The sequence below is a fragment of the Mustela nivalis genome, assembly GCF_964662115.1.
Source record: "Mustela nivalis genome assembly, chromosome: 8".
NCBI classification, from domain to species: Eukaryota; Metazoa; Chordata; class Mammalia; order Carnivora; family Mustelidae; genus Mustela; species Mustela nivalis.
This window is the reverse complement of record NC_139027.1, coordinates 26,129,338-26,145,622: the sequence shown is the minus strand read 5'-3', so window position 1 is coordinate 26,145,622 and position 16,285 is coordinate 26,129,338. Positions and strand designations below refer to the sequence as shown.

At 45.5% G+C, this 16,285-nt stretch overlaps 1 protein-coding gene across 7 annotated transcripts in view; it reads left to right on the top strand.

Moving 5' to 3' along the window:
- CRIM1 (cysteine rich transmembrane BMP regulator 1) overlaps positions 1–16,285 on the top strand; it is a 189,646-nt gene that overhangs the window by 146,798 nt on the left and 26,563 nt on the right. For 5 of the 7 annotated variants that reach the window (XM_082745317.1, XM_082745318.1, XM_082745322.1 and 2 more), the window contains 4 exons: positions 2,742–2,863; positions 4,015–4,224; positions 7,674–7,889; positions 11,963–12,184. In XM_082745317.1, coding sequence (XP_082601443.1) covers positions 2,742–2,863; positions 4,015–4,224; positions 7,674–7,889; positions 11,963–12,184 — 770 coding nt within the window. The remainder of the gene's footprint in view (positions 1–2,741; positions 2,864–4,014; positions 4,225–7,673; positions 7,890–11,962; positions 12,185–16,285) is intronic. The other 2 variants (XM_082745320.1, XM_082745319.1) reach the window with 1 other exon arrangement.

Below are 16,285 nucleotides of genomic sequence, written 5' to 3'. Positions count from 1 at the left end.
GACCCGAGTATTGCTCGTGCCGCAACTTTTCATCACTGTCCCAGTGACTGTAGGGCAGTAATTTACTTACTAATGTGTACTTTTAAATCAGCGGACAGCCACTCAGTGGCCGTGCGGAACGTGCTTATTTGCCGCACCTCCCTGTCTGATCCTGGGTCTGGTCTGTAATACCTGTTTCTTCATGTAGCAGTGCCTTTTATGTATTTCCTTAGAGATAAGAACTTGTGTTATATTTTCAAAAATTCTTTGTTGAGCCAAACCCCATTGAAAATCTAAATTATTCCAAGGGGGAAAGGCAGTTCACATTTGTTTAGAGTCTGTACTAACATCTATTTCTGCCTTTGTATTAAGATAGTTCCTTAAAAAATTGTCTTTCATAATCTTGCTTTATCAGTTTTTTTCCTTAAAGATTTATTTATTTATTTGAGAGACAGAGAGAAAGGCACACGCATGCGCGCAGAGGCAGGGAGCGGGTCAGAGGGAGAGGGAGAATCCTCAGGCAGACTCCCCGCTGAATGCGGAGCCTGACGCGGGGCTTCATCTCATGACCCTGAGATCATGACCTGACCCAAAATCAAGAGTCAGCCAGCCACTTAACCGACAGAGCCACCGAGGCGCCCATCTGCCTTTCCAATTTTTAATATATTTGTGTAATGCTAGTAATTATGAAGAATGTAGATTCATCATCCCATCCCTGCCGTCTTTAAGTTACCATTTTTATGGTTCCTCTTAGGAATTCAGTTTAGCGGGGATTGGGGAATCTTTACTCTAATTTTGGGATAAATGGAGAATGTTCACTATCCTTAAAATGTCCCCAAATTGATAAACCGTCACTGCTCTTAATCCTAAAATATGACTATGATACCAGTAAAAGTATAATTATTTCTTAGCTTCACTTCTAACATACAATAAAGTATTGTTATAGTAAGAATAACTATAACCACCTGCTGCAGTATTACAACAGCTCAGAATCAAGGTTCAAATCCAACCTTCACCTTGGAGAGCAATCCCTTAAAGGACTGTGGAGTCCGTGTCATGTTCCTGCCGGTGAGCACATTCAGGAGGACCAGGTAGACCACCACCACAGACAAATGAGGACTTTATCGGCTAGAATGTGTTTCAAGGACAGTGTCTGAAGGAGAAATGTTGGCCAGACACCATATGGGAGTGTTGGGATGAAGGCAGCCTTCCGTGCCCCTTACCCATACCTGCTGAGTGGACTGTCCCTCTGTGTGTGCAGCCTTCCAGAAGGGGTGGGTGGACAGGTGGAGGGGTATCTAAAGGAATGAACAACAAATCAGGTAAAGCCTTGAAAGACCTTAAAAATGACTTACCTGTCATGAGTATGAATAATTCATTTAATTTGCTCTTCTCATCATATTGACCTAAATATATAGACGCTAGCACTCAGCTCTCATTTCATCTAGCAGATTGTGGTTTAATTGTCACTTGGACAGTGGTATACCAAGGGTTTCCCATAGAGCTGTCTCCTCTCAGAGTCTCTTGATTTATCCAAGATGTGTGTGTGTGTAGTTGAACACCACTGTTGCCACTTGGGGCTACTTGGGATGAAATCACAGGGTAAATAGAGTAACTCCTTCTTGTCTGAGGCCTAGTAAGCCAACTAGGGCAAAACCTGCAGAGGAGATGCGGAGTCTAGGAGAAGACTCCGTCCAGCGGCTGGTGGACAGGACCCAGAGTAAGCGCCTCTGTAACAGACAGGGACATTCTCCTTTTACAGAAAAGAAGGAATGTTTGTTAAGAATTATTTTTTTTTTTCCAAAAAAATCTTCACTTGAACTACTGTGATGTATTTCATGAACACATATTTATTTATTTAACATCCTCTTTCCAGTCACAAAATTTAGGCACTGCAGTTTATTAAAGCGCAGCCTTTTCCTTTTATCCCACATGCTTCTTTATACCCTGTGTACAGAGCGCTGTTCGGCTGATCAACTCCTTCCCAGCTCGTGAGATCATGAGTGTACTTTGATTGCAGGGCTTCTCAGAGCTTTTATTCTTTATTAGTCTTGGTCTAGCATTTCCAGGTCTGTGGAGCCTCAGGTTCTCCTGTCTGCTCTGAGGTCAGTAAAGTGCTCATCGGTACTGCTACTGGTGGGGCACCTGGGTGGCTCAGTTGGTTAAATATCTAATTTCAGCTCAGGTCATGATCCCCGGGGCCGTGGGATGGAGCCCCGCAGCAGCAGGGTATCTGCTTGTCCTTCTGCACCTTCCCCTGTTCTGCTTGCTCTCTTGCTTTCTCTCTTTCAAATAAATATCTTAAATCTTAAAAAAATATATATTTCTACTAGTGTCTGAAATTTCTCCAAGATTGTGGTCATGTGAGGCAGGCTTACCCTGACAAAAGGAGGACTTTGGCCCCCGTGCTGTCCCAGCATTGACCAACAGTCTGCCCTTCGCCGTCCCATTCATGGAGTTACGCATTCATCTTTTTTATATTACGGTACTACTTTCCCTAATTAAAACAACAGTCATGTCTTTGAGGCTCCGACAGTCACATCCCAGAATCACATCGCTCCTTGGGCAATTCTAAACCTTGGCCACAGGAGGGTGGTGGTCATGGCCATGGAGAGCTAATTACACATCACTCCACAAGTTTTTGAGAGCCTAAGTCAAGTCATTCTGCTTAATAGTAGCATCCCTTCGACGATCCTTGGTCTGAGCGCTTGATCATCACTTGAGACTCGGATTTTCTGACCTCTGACATTTTAATTACCCAGGAAGAATAAGCATGGCTGTGACATCTGTCGCTGCAAGAAATGCCCGGAGCTCCCATGCAGTAAAATCTGCCCCCTGGGTCTCCAGCAGGACAGTCACGGCTGCCTTCTCTGCAAGTGCCGAGGTAAGTGCGAACCCATGACCCCCCCTTCCCTCCTCAGAGCAGCCAGGGCTCAGACACAGAGAGCAGAGGACATCATGTAAATGAGACTGGTTCAGTGACAGTTGTCTGCTCAGACACAAATGTCACTCTCTGTGGGCCCATCCCTTTTCTTTCCATCTCATTGGTATAAGAGCTCAGAGTAGAATTTAAAGCAAGCATGTGACAGACAAGCACATTTGACCAAATGAATGACTTCTTAGTTCTTCAGTTTTACCCATTTTAGGAACATTAGCCTAGAGCACCTTTACCTTGACCCTCCACAGCTGCTTCTGTCTAGCAGCAACTGGATACAGTTGATACCACAGAGAGCCCTTGGTGGGGCCCGTGAAGGCGGACGTGGCTAAGCAGCCTGCTTGTCTATTTTCTGGTAACTCCATTTTCCATGAGAATTTAAACTTTTGAATGAGCACATGCCAGCCTCCGTCTCCACATACGCACAAATCCTGGGCATACATTTTGTCTGGGTCTTCCTGTTCAAGACATCCCTGAGGCCCCTCGAGCGTGCACCCTGAGTGCCATTTCTGCTCTTACCCCAGCTCCAGCCTGGCCACCCACCCCAGGGTGCTTTGGTTGTCAGTACGATCCACAGATTCAGGAGTAAAAGATCCTGCAAGTTTGTCATGTGTTGTTTTTTTTTTTTCAAAGTTAGGCAGTTTTCACCCTTAGTGTTTTTAAGGGGTCAGAGTAAACAAAAATCTAGTCCCTGCTTTGATTGTTGCACTGAACAAACATCTGTTAGTTTCAAGAGGCCCAGGATTTTCCCCCTGGGTGACTCCTAGAGTGATTATTCTCCATACAGTAAACATACGTGTACCATTTGCTATGAAATCCGTGCTTGTCTACTCTACAAAATATGAGGACGTAGAGGGAGAGGGGTAAAAAGCAACCGCAGTCCTGTCAGAGATTAGCATATTTGCAGGGTTTTTTTCCGATTTTTCTTTTTTCAAAAGTGAGAGCCTGTTCACTTCTTGTCACGAGCCTTTCCCGTGTCATGAACCGTCCTTTATACCCGTGATTTTCGGTGGCTGGGTCGCATTACCTGTGAGGGCACTACAGGCTGTTTCTCCCGTGCAGTGGCTGCTTCTTTACCAGGCTGCCTTCTGTCTGTCCAGAGGTCCCTGCTCCAGCCGGGCCACCTGTCCTGTCAGGCACATGTCTGTCCATGGACGGCCGTCACCATAAAAATGAGGAAAGCTGGCACGATGGGTGCCGGGAATGCTACTGCCACAGTGGACGGGAAATGTGTGCTCTGATCACCTGCCCGGTGCCTGCCTGTGGCAACCCCGCCATTCATCCGGGACAGTGCTGCCCGTCATGTTCAGGTAAAAGCTGGCTGCCGTCTCGTGCGCTCCCTAAGCAAATGACTTCTGCCTTGCAGGGCCTCATCACCTCTGTGACTCTGGGGGACACGCAGGGGACGACCCTCGGAGCACACTGCCGCTCTCTGTGGCTTTTGTCAGCAACGGCCACAAAGTCAGCCAGGTGCTATCAAAGATTTGCCAAAGACCAGGGAAAATGCTCAAACCCTAAAACGACTCTCCTCGTTTTTTTGTTGGTTTACTCAATGATACTGGTCTTTGACCTGTGTCTTTGTAAAGGTTTGCAGACCTAATGCTCTTAAACTCCAGCTCTCTGTTTGACAGATAATATATTAAGGCTGAGGGGTATAGTTAATTGGAAAGGATTGATGCGAACTTTATTCCATAAAAGCTTATTACTTACAAAGGAATATTTGAGAGGGAGAGAATTATCGAAGTCTTTGGCTGTTGCCCCTTTTTAAATGAACGGCTGTGTGGTATTCCTGCCAAATGGTGGTATTTAGAGGGCCCACACGTCCCAAACATTTCAAATCCTAATGATGGTAATCAAGAGATGTTGCTAGAAGAACAGATGAGATTATGTAACTCATGGGGGTCTGAATTACGGTTGTCAATAACAGTAATTATTACCATAATCCCTCATTTAGTGCCTTTCATCCAAAGAGCTCAACATAGTCTTACGTTTATTATTCCTTCCTCTCTGCAAGCTACTTGAGTTAGGGGAAAGTGCGATCAGACAGTTTTTCGTTTGGAAAAACAGACATAGAAATACTAGCTCTCTTACCCAAGTCAGATAGTATGCCCGAAGGCCAGGGAGAAATGAAGTCTTCTGATTCTTGCATCACATCTCGTAAAGTTGGAATGGATGTGCTATCAGATTTCAGAGCCCTAATTACTTCTCCTCTGATCAGTCCTGCCCCACATCCCCCTGCGGGTGGATCCACCGATGCGGTGGGTTACATCAGGAACCTGAAACCTGCCTTTCTCCAGTAAGGCAGGCCTGCCCGGAGAGGGAAGGTGGCCCCGTCTGCCGTGACCAGGGTGAGGAAAGGGACACTTGATGTCCCTGTTAGCTCTGAGTGTCTACACCCCTCAGTAACTAAGGTATCAAAGTGACAGACAGCCCCATACCTCTGTAGAGGACCAGATTATCATGTTTGTTTTGTTTTCCCCATAGTTCAGTCCTTTGTGTCCATATTGAAAGTTTCCTTTTTCACACTTTTTTTAGTTAAATATGAAAAACCACTAGTGCCCATTGACACAGAAGATAAATGAGCAGTTTAATGAAACAACTCTATGTTAACTCTTTGGAGAAGGAAAAATCATTTGTTCCAATGAAGACCCCATGCTTTAATTTTAGGCCTGAGTGTATGGAGTGTGGATTGCACCCGGGTCTTTGCTAAACTTGTACTGAGTGAAGAGGTCTCAGCCAGACTGGTTCAAATGCAGAGATGTTACTAAGAACAGATGATGGACTTAAGAATTGGAAGTCAGTGGAACCAAAAATGAGTTTTCTCTGTTACAGAGATAAGGAAAATTCTCCTGTAATACACACAGGATTATTGAAGTATTATTTCATTGGTGAAAATCTAGATATACGTGTATAAACACACACACACACACAGATACATGAAGATACGCAGGTATCCATATCTATTCTTACATTCTTCTCCTGAGAGACTCCAGAGCTGTTGCATTCAGGGATTCCTATTTAAATATTTTCTCCCCTTTTCCATTCAGGGATCAGCTGTTTTCCTTTCTGGGATGGGTGAGCAGCTCCTAAACTCTCTTGATAGAAGATTTACCAAATGATACTGTTTCGCAGGTGTTTTCTCTCTCTCTCCCCATGTCTCCTGCTGCTCCTGTGTTCGCCATGAGGCACGGAGTAAGGCAGAGAGGTGAGCGAGAGAAGACTCCCACAAACACGCATCGCTGTCTCCTGGCCACTGCCCTACATGTCAGCGTGTGGAAGGGCGCTAACTGAGGGTGCCTCTCTCAGTCCTTTGTGAAAGAAAAAGGCAGTAGCAGTAAGGGGGACTTTTCTAACATTAGTTCAGAGCTGCTTTGTCGAAGTTTTGGTCTTCTCTGTAAACCATGTGTCCCTACTGCTTTTCATCCCGATTTTCTTCCTCTCCCCTTTGCTCACAACTGCAGAGTTTGTGCACATCAGCCTTGGCTCGTGTCCCTTCCCCGTAATGGGTTCATGCCCAGTTCCAGTCTCTGTGTTCTGTTGAGACAAAGCTGTAGACACAGTTCCCTTCTGAGCTGGAAGTCAGCCCACACCACTGCATGTTATCAAAGTGCTTGACTCCCGTGCTGACCACCACTTTGAATGTCACCGCAGGGAAGCTTCTCAGAGATTCCAGTTCTGAGCACCCCTGCACAGACAGGGTGGCTGTCCTGGAACCGGTTTCCACTGAGCCCCAAGCATGAGCTGGCTACTGTGCCTCCGGACTGTTCCTCGGCAGGGTTCACCACTGCCAACGCTCTCTTGACATGCTTGTTGTATTTGGATTACCCGAATATGCTTAAGGTCCTCATACTGCTTGTTTCCCCGACACAGCCTCAGGGCAACTCCCAGCACCTCTGCAGACATGTAAACATTCAGTTCCCTCTCTGTTATTATCATCTCACCAAGACACCAAAATCGCCTCTCTTCAGAGGAAAGAAATCATAGTTATCGCGAGTCTCTGGGCCTTGACTGCTCCTGATGATGACATCGCCAAGCAGATGTTTAGTCTCAGGTGAGGGTTGCCAGACTGTTGATTCTGAAAGAGCATTCCTGTTCAGTTTGCTGGTGGCTGGTCTCAGTTGGGGTGCGGCCCACTCAACAGCAGGATGGATTTCCAAGTATCACTGTCCTCAGGATCTCAGAGCTAAAGAAGAGGATGGGGCACACAGATCAGTTGGAAGTCGTGTTTAATCTGGAGGCATAGCCGTGATCCAAAAGAACAGTCTTGGGTTCAGATTCCTTGTCTGGCCTTAATACTGAGACCTCTGTTGTTCATATGTAAAACAGGAGCCTAGCACTACCTTACAAGGTCGGTGTAAGGAATAAATAAATAGGGCACTTAGCATGGAAATTGGACCACAGTAAGCATTCAGTAAGTGAGAGATTGCTATTCTAGACACTTCCACACAGTCAGAGCTGCCCTAAGAGGCCCTGTTCTCTTCACGACAGGAAGTGTCCTCTCCAGGTAATTGAATTCCCTTATTGAATTCTGTCATTATTGTTGACAGACTGGAACCACTTGAACCTCCCTTCTTGAAACCAGCTCTTCTGCTGTCACCTTCTGTTCTGTGCATAGACTGTTTCCTCGATAAGAGCAGAGGGAGCCCCTCTACGGCCACTTCTTCTCTGTCCCTTCGAGCAGACAACGCCAGGTTCTTCGAGAGCTGGTGAGACTGCAATTGAATAATTTCCTGTGTTTTCATTTTCTGTCATTTCCCAGATGACTTTGTGGTGCAAAAGCCAGAGCTCAGCACCCCCTCCATTTGCCACGCCCCTGGAGGAGAGTACTTTGTGGAAGGAGAGACGTGGAACATCGACTCGTGCACACAGTGCACCTGCCACAGTGGGAGGGTGCTGTGCGAGACCGAGGTGTGCCCGCCGCTGCTCTGCCAGAACCCCGCACGCACCCAGGACTCCTGCTGCCCGCAGTGTACAGGTGACTGCGCCGCGCCCTGCGACGCCCTGGGGTGGGGGAGGCTGTGGCGCAGGCGCCGTCATCGGGCGGGTCTCACGCACCCCGTGGAGCCGCACAGGGCGGCGGCGCACCAACCCCAGTGGCGGGTAACCCGGGCAGGAACCTCTGGCAGCCAACTTCCCAAATTCGTTCCCTTCCGTCAGCCACAGATGTATGTAATGAATGTGCCTTGCATCTGCCGTGCCTTTGAGGGAAAGGAAGATGGTTTCTTTTTCTGCCATTCCTTTTTCTTAACTCTGCATCTCAAGAGACAGCCCTGCTGCACCAAATCATTCCCTATGATTTTGCAAAGGTGAAAAGTTGTCTTTGTCTTTCACAGATGTGAAGAGCAGTTATTGATAAGTCATGTAAATAAAATTCTTGGGGCGCCCAGGTGGCTCAGTTGGTTAAGCAGCTGCCTTCAGCTTGGGTCATGATTCCAGGGTCCTGGGATCGAGCCCCACCTCAGGCTCCCTGCTCAGCAGAGAGCCTGCTTCTCCCTCCCCCTCTCCCTGACGCTCTGCTTACTTGTGCTCTCTCTCTAACTCTCTGTCAAATAAATAAAATATTTTTAAAAAATAAAATAAAATAAAATTCTTTGCATGTATAAGGGTGGCAAAGATACTTTTGAGAATGTTAAACAGGAAATTGCTAAAATATGCATCATGTTCACCCCCTCAAAGCTGGGGTGATTGATAAATTAAGATCAAAAGTATTAATTTGACCGGTACTACACATGCACCTAGAGTATTGTTTTCTTTTACTACTCAAGTAATCTGGTCCTGACTGGTAAATATATGGTCATGAGACAGATATAACAAAATTGTGTCAGGATTTTAAGCCTAAGTTCCTGGTTTTATAACTAAAGTGGCATTTGTAATTAATACTAGAATATATTCTTTTTTCCAGAAGGTACTTGGTATATGTAAAATCACTGAATTGACAACATAACTAGTTTTATTTTGTTGTTACTTAATCTCTGTTCTTTTTTTTTTTTTTTTAAGATTTTGTTTATTTATTTGACAGACAGAGATCACAAGTAGGCAGAGAGGGAGGCAGAGAGAGAGGAGGAAGCAGGCTTCCCACTGAGCACAGAGCCCGATGCGGGGCTCAATCCCAGGACCCTGAGATCTGTGACCTGAGCCAAAGGCAGAGGCTGAACCCACTGAGCCACCCAGGCACCCCAATCTTTGGTCTTCTTAATTTAAATTAGTAACCATTTACCTTCTCAATATCTGTCTTTAGAGTAGTTCTGCTCAGGAAAACATAAACCTTTGTGTTTCATCACTTGATATTTTATCACTCTTCTGTTCATATTGCAAACCCTTGTAACGTTTTTCTGTTCTCTTCCTAAAGGAGGCTAACACCCCTGAGCACTAGCATTGACTTTAATAACGAGCCTGGATGGCTCGTCTGTTCTTTCTGTATAACTTGAGAGATACATCAGTGCCGGCCTTCATCTTAAACATTAGGACTTACTGCTTTATCCGTCAGTATTCCAGAGGTTACTCTTAGATCTGTGAATAAGCGCTCTTGGAATGCTCTTATTTTAAAATAAGTCACCTGCCCCATAATTGATCTTTTTGAACTTTCCATTCATAGTTGTGTTGCAGCAATTCTTAAAAGTCCTAAAATGAAAATACCATTTTCTTCACAGTAAGTTTCAGCAGTAGCTTTGGTAAAGGGTGTATTTCACATCTAGAAAAGGGCCATCTCTAATCTTAGAATACTTACATTCTAAAGTAGTCCAGAAATGAGATACACGTGCAGTTAGAGAAGCTGTGTCCCTCATGGTGACTGTCCCCCTCGGGTGCCGTGTTACCATTCCCACTGTCCTTCCACTTCCCCTTCCCTCGGCCCTGGTTTAGAGCAAGGTCTGGAAACAGAAATGGGTTCCCAGAGAAAGATGGAGCCTCCCTGTGGGTGGTGACACTTCACCAGAGTAGGAACAGGAAGAGAAGAGAATAATACGTCTTTCTTTTTAAAGATTTATTAAATCTCCTTCCTTCTTTATTGTTTAGAGGTGGAAAGAAGCATAGCGTAGGAGAGGGAGGTAGAGTAGAAATCAGAAGAAAGAACGAGCACCCGTGAAAGAACGGATAAAAACAAATCGAGCATGAGTAGTTGGGTCCCTGGGGTGGCAGAACAATAGGAGGAGAGGCCTAAAGAAGGAAGAGGCCGTGGGCAAGATTCCCGGATGACCTTTTCAGCCAGGACTGGGTTAGGTGTCTCCTGCACCTCCGTCTCGGCTCCCCCTCTAGCACTGATCATGCATTCCCGTGCCCCCTGGGGCCTTCTCCGGGTTTTACCAAGAGGCCTGTAGACTCTAGCGCATCCATTTCACCTGTTGTCCATAGCTCCATCATTACTGTCCCTGCTTCCTCTTCTAAATGTTTAGACATGAGGAGGGTGGACACTGCCTACAAGGGCGAAGATAGCCCAGAGGAATCTAGTGGCAAAATTCTCCCTGGACCTGGGTGACCCCGAAAAGGTCTCATCCCCATCTTTAACCCATATAGATGTCATCGGTGGAACTGTCCCTAAAATAAGACCCAGAGCGCACTGGGAGCAGTGGGACCAGTGTCTCTTTTCCCCTTAGGACTGACTTTGGGACTGGCAGTACGAGACAGGGTTCTGTGATTTTGAGAAGAGGGCATGGACCCAGTCCATTTTGCCGACTGCCCTCTGTTCCTCAGAGAGAGCCCAGAACAAAGCAGTTCCCTTGCTTCACAGAGAGAATCTTGTCAAGTCCAGTTTCGTGGCTGTCGGATGTATTCAGGAGGTGGATAGAAGGGGAATGTGAACATTAAAGCTTCCACATCACAGGGATGACCACCTGTCTATCCTAGTTATGTCTGTTGTGTGGCTGAAAATGGCGAACTTCAGGAAACTGGTTCTAAGAGGGGCACATGATCATTCATTTGACCGTGTAGCCCTTGAGAAAATGCAGAGGTTTGCTAGGGGGAACATCATGGCTGCTTGTAAGCTCTGGGGTGGTGAAGGTGGTTGACAGCACTTTCTCTTAGCAGCACGGTGACATTTCTAACCTAGGAACCTCACTATCATGTTTTCCTTTGTTATACTCCAGTCAGGTTTCTGCTCGAGGGTATACCTTTTTATGTAATTTCATTGAATGCCAAGACCCAGAGAGACCTCTGGGTTTCCCGGTAATACTCCTTTCTGTTTCAAGTTGTAACTGTTTCGGGGAGCCCTCTGGTCAAAGTCTTTAAACAGCAAAGACAAACGACTTGCAGATGATTTCTCTGTGGGTACATCCTTATGAGTAGATGTCCTGTTGTCTGTCAGCCGTTAACACGAATGCCTGAAGATCAGGGTGGGACATATAGGGGTGTTTCAGTAGGTGCAACGAAAGTCTGTTTGGGTATCGAGAGGTTAGGACTGCACACGGGTACAAGTCAGAGAAAACCCAGCCACAATTTTTAAACAAACAGAAGTTTCTTTTCCATACATTCGAAGAAGTTTGGAGGCAGCTGTTGATAGCATTGATTCGGTGTCAGAGATATCAAGGTCCTTACCCTACACGTATGATCAGGATATTACAATTACAGGCAGCACACTTAGATTCAAGGCAGGAAGAGTGGGCGGAACGCTATTAAGAAAGTAGAAGCTTTCCCAGAAACCCCCTCATTTAGCCACAAACACGTGACATGACCACCTGGAAAAGCAGGGAGGAGGGGTGTCTTGTCTGACTTACACCATCGTGATCTGAATCCTCAACCACCCACCCGCCAACCCCTCCCTCCAAGAAAACCAGGATTTTGTTAAAGCAAGACTAGAGTGAATGTTGTTACAAACTACGTAACAGAATCTCTGTAACAGGTCTTTTGTGGTCTTTATTGTTTGGCTTTTAAAATGGAAGACCCTGCACAGTCAGACTTGCTGTTTGGTGTCTAAGTTGTTTTCACAGCAGTTACTCAGAGCCCCACGTGACTGAGTGCGCTCTTTGTAAGATGGAATGAAACACACTGTGTTGCACACAATTGGTGGCCAATAGTGTCTTCTTTTCCGTACTGACCTTATGTTCATTTTTCCAGAGGAACCTCCTCAGCCTTCCTCCTCCCATAACGAGAGCGTGCCTAGTTACTGCAAAAACGACGAAGGGGATATCTTCCTGGCGGCCGAGTCCTGGAAGCCCGACGTTTGTACCAGCTGCGTGTGCATGGATAGCGTCATCAGCTGCTACTCCGAGTCTTGCCCGTCAGTATCCTGCGAAAGACCTGTCTTGAGAAAAGGCCAGTGTTGTCCCTACTGCATAGGTAAGACCAATGGAAAACACCTTTCGTCCCTACCAGTGGCCGTTAAATCGACGTTGGAAGCCATTTGACTAGATCAGTTCATGTTTGTGACATGTGACACAGACCCCAAGGGGTGCGTGAGGAGGAGAGCGATGCGAGACGCGTGCTCGCGAGACAGCCTGTGAGGAGTGAGAGGCTCTCTCGGAATGCTGTGGTGTTCCTTCCCGCGCCGTCCTCCCCGGCTGGGCTCCTTTGCTTTTTGGATTTTCAGGATGGAACTCTCTTTCTTCACCCTGTTCTTTGCAGTGGTCCTTCTGTATGTGCACAGAGCCCTGAGCACAGGAGGCTTGCTGCTGCCCTGAGATCCACTAACTCTGAAACACAGACTTCATGGCCCGGTTGCTCCTCGTGTCTGCTGCCACCTCCCCGATCCCATTTCAACCATGCACTTAGTTGTCCATGTCGAGGGCCTAGAGACCCAACACGAGGCCTGAGAAAACGACAGAGTCCTCTGCTTCTTGTGACCCGTGGGGTCTAGCCCATCAACAGAAGACGTCCGTACGTTTGCCCCTGACGTCTGTACTGAAGCTAGTTGTAGGGACATAAGCCAGATGCCGCTCTGGAGTCCAGAAGGCAGGGCTCAGACAGCTGGCAACTCTCTCAAAGGCACAGTCGCTGCTCCCAAGGCTCTTACTCTCTTTAATTGCTTTTGTTTTGAGTGAAGCTTGTGAAATCAAGAGAAAGACAATGATGCATCTCAGTCCAGTAGTGAACCTGTAAGCGGAGTAAGCAGGTGACAGTTAGGCAAGCCACGCTAACTGCAGGCACCGTGCATTCACTGCTGGAGATTGTCGCCTGCTTTCTAGATATAAGTCATCACGCATATTTGGGGTGATAACTTGAGGAAAAGGGGAACTCTGGCCACGGTGTTTTGTTAGCAGTTCCTGTAGATGAACTGATGAATGTGCTCAGGTATATGTTGGCCGTTACTCGAGCTCATCCGGACAGCTCCTTCTCCTTGACTGTCGGACCTCTGGCCCCTAGACGGGGAACCACTTCAGAGTCTCATTCTGCACGTTGGTATATAGGGAGATGGAAAGAGATTCTAAAAACACAATTTCTGTTCTCAGGAATTTTACAGAGCTAGATTTTTCTCCGTGTAACAGCCAGAGAGTTTAAATGTGCGTTTGAAAGCTGGGTTCTCTTTTAATAGAATGACTGTCTCGGTGATCCATTCTTCCAGCCGTGATGCTTTTGAGAGAGGAATGGAAGCTATAATCAGAATGAGACAACAGCTCTAGGCCAGGAGTGGCCCAAGCAAATCAGGACATACGGCTGCCCTATCTTTTAGTGACCAAACAATGTTGGGTTCTGCTAGAATACCTGTAAGCTTTGTAATTCATAAGTGGGGCCAAAAAAATGTATCAAGGCATACATCCAGCTGAGTGCTACGTAGCTTTTCAAAGAACCGGCCAGTATTTATACAAAAAATGTCACTGCCTTTGTTGAGATCCAAATAAAAGGTGTAGAGTGGCCACTATTTCAGGCCAGGGGATTGGTGGAGAGGAGAGTTGTACAACCAGGACTACCATATTTAAACATCAGAACTTCGGTGCAGTTTATGAATCAGTCAGGGGTACTTAGATAGTACTTAGAAACCAGGGCCCAGGAGGCTGCGAATGCCACATTTCCTTCAGAGGAAAAACTCTGGCAGTGACTCTCTCTCGTCTTGAAAATTTGCAGATTATTTTGTTTAGATAAGCAAGTTCTTATGTTTTGCTACTTAACTGATAAATTTATACTCAGTAAATTATTCAACTAATGAGTTTGTTTCCATGATAAATAGTAAATCACTTCTTTCTCAAAACCAATTTAACACACTTAAATTGATGAAAAGGAACCTTCAAGTCAGTATTCTGTGTCTTTCTTGTATTTTGCTGTTGTTTTGGGGTTTGTTTTTTGTTTTTTTGTTTTTTTGTTTTTTTTTTTTCTTTTTTGGCCTTCCTATATCCTTTTCCATTTCCTTCGTGATTTAGACTATACGACCTTTAGTGTGGAGAGAGAAATACCAATTTGGTCCAAATGTTTTACTTTGACTTTAAGTTCGTTTGCAAGCATTTTCAGTAAATTTTGGTTTTTAAAGCTCATAATAGTACAGTGGAAATTGTTTTGGTTGTACTGCTCCCTGACCACCACCAAATACACAAAAAGTTGTAGGTATAATTGTACCATGTGAATCTAAGGCTTATGTTCAGGGTAACATTGGGGAGACGTAACATCCGATGACTAATACTGGATGCTGTTACTCCTTCATCTTAGCACTTATTACATGTTTTATTTTCGAGTCACTGAGCCCTTTCTCTATGCATCATATGTATTTTGCAAGTAGCCTTGTTAGATTGGCCTTCATCCTTCCTCCCCGTCATGTCCAAGCATACGAAATCCCGTTCAGTCCATGACTGTGACATGAAGATTCCCTATCTGGCTCTCCAGGTAGCTCCCTTGGCCTCTTCTGGCTCGTTCTGTTATCAGCTTCCTGTCAGCCTGGGCCCTCTGTAAGGGCTCCAAGCCTGGGCCTTGCCAGCACATGCTGCAGGCGGTGACTGACTGTGTCTCAGCTGCCAAGCCTGAGTCACCATCCACAGATCACCTAGCGAAGAGACAAGCCATCATTTTGCCTGTCCTAAAGCACCTGATTATTTCTCCTAGGCCCACAGGACCAGTGCTTGCCTTGTGCCCTGTTTGAGGCTCCCTCAGTTTGGAACCAGCTCCTTCTTAACCTAGATGGTTAGCTGGGAGCTTCCATGCCTCAGCCCAGCCTGCAGGACTGACCTCACCGTGGCTGCAGGTCCCTCGGATGTTCTCCCTAATTAGGTCTCTCAAAGACAGATTTCTGAAAACCTCAAACCAGTCTTTAATCTGACTTCTTTTTTAGTGATAAAACCCCTAAACAAAAGCATGCTTCTTTCACCTTGTGAAGTATCCTTTTTTCTTACCATAAGAGAATTGAAAAGTGGTGATCCTACAAAAAGTAGTATAATTACGAATATTTGTGTTCCTTTCAGCTAAATTATCAAGTTACTAATGTGCAATGATAATACTTTTCTTTTGATGTGTGAAGACCTCATATTAGTGTGCCAGTTTAATAGAATGTGTAATACAGACATAATTAATAGGATTGGTGATTAATTTTGAAAAGTGAACAGCTTTGTCTCATTACTTATAATACCCCTCATTTGGGAATTCATCCTTGTACTAGAAAGAAACTAAGTAGTAATTACCTAATCATTTTAATGGAACACTTTCTGGTTCCCTAATTTTTTATATTCCAGTTTTCTGTGCAAATACAAATTTAGATTTTATTTTCATAGACTTTTTTACTGTAATGATCGCTTAAAGAATGGGGGTCAAGAATCAGAAGATGACTTGAACACATAAATCAGGTGAAGGTAAAAGGTCTGGTGGGAATTCTAATGTGTGATGGCAAATTGGGTATTTGGTTCCATATAAACAGCGATGCCTTCGTGTGACACACTTCACCGTGCAAGATAGCGTCGTGGCCTTATCACTACATTCTACATGCCTTCCTAGGATCTTTCTAGAGCAAAAATGATTTCAGTGAGGTCTTTATTCCTTGACTCCTAGATGACAGTAAACAATTCAGCCAACAGTCCTTACATAGTAAGAGCCTGTGGGGATGCTGACCCTGACCATGTCACCCTTGCTTTGATGACTGTGCTAGTGATGCTTCTAGCAAGGACCAGATTCTAGCAGCTTCTCTGAGGAACACCACCATCTGCATCCCAGTGGGTCTTCACTATGTCCAGGGGCTTATTCATTCCTGGGACAAATATTATAAAGAAAAAGAGCATTACGCTGACCATAAAGATCTTTCTTAGCTTCCTGGGTCCTCAAGCCCATATTGCTGCTGTTCATACCTGCTGTTGACTTTGGAAATGAAGGTGCTCAGGTGTGCCTGTTGACTGAGCCCGTCTGATTGAGGACTGTTCCAGAGTAAGCGGCTCCGCTGTCGGCCAAGTCTGATTACTCAGTGCACAGAATATTGTTTTGAAACTTGGGATTTGGCAAGTGTTTATTTATCTGTAACCGTGTGTTATTTTA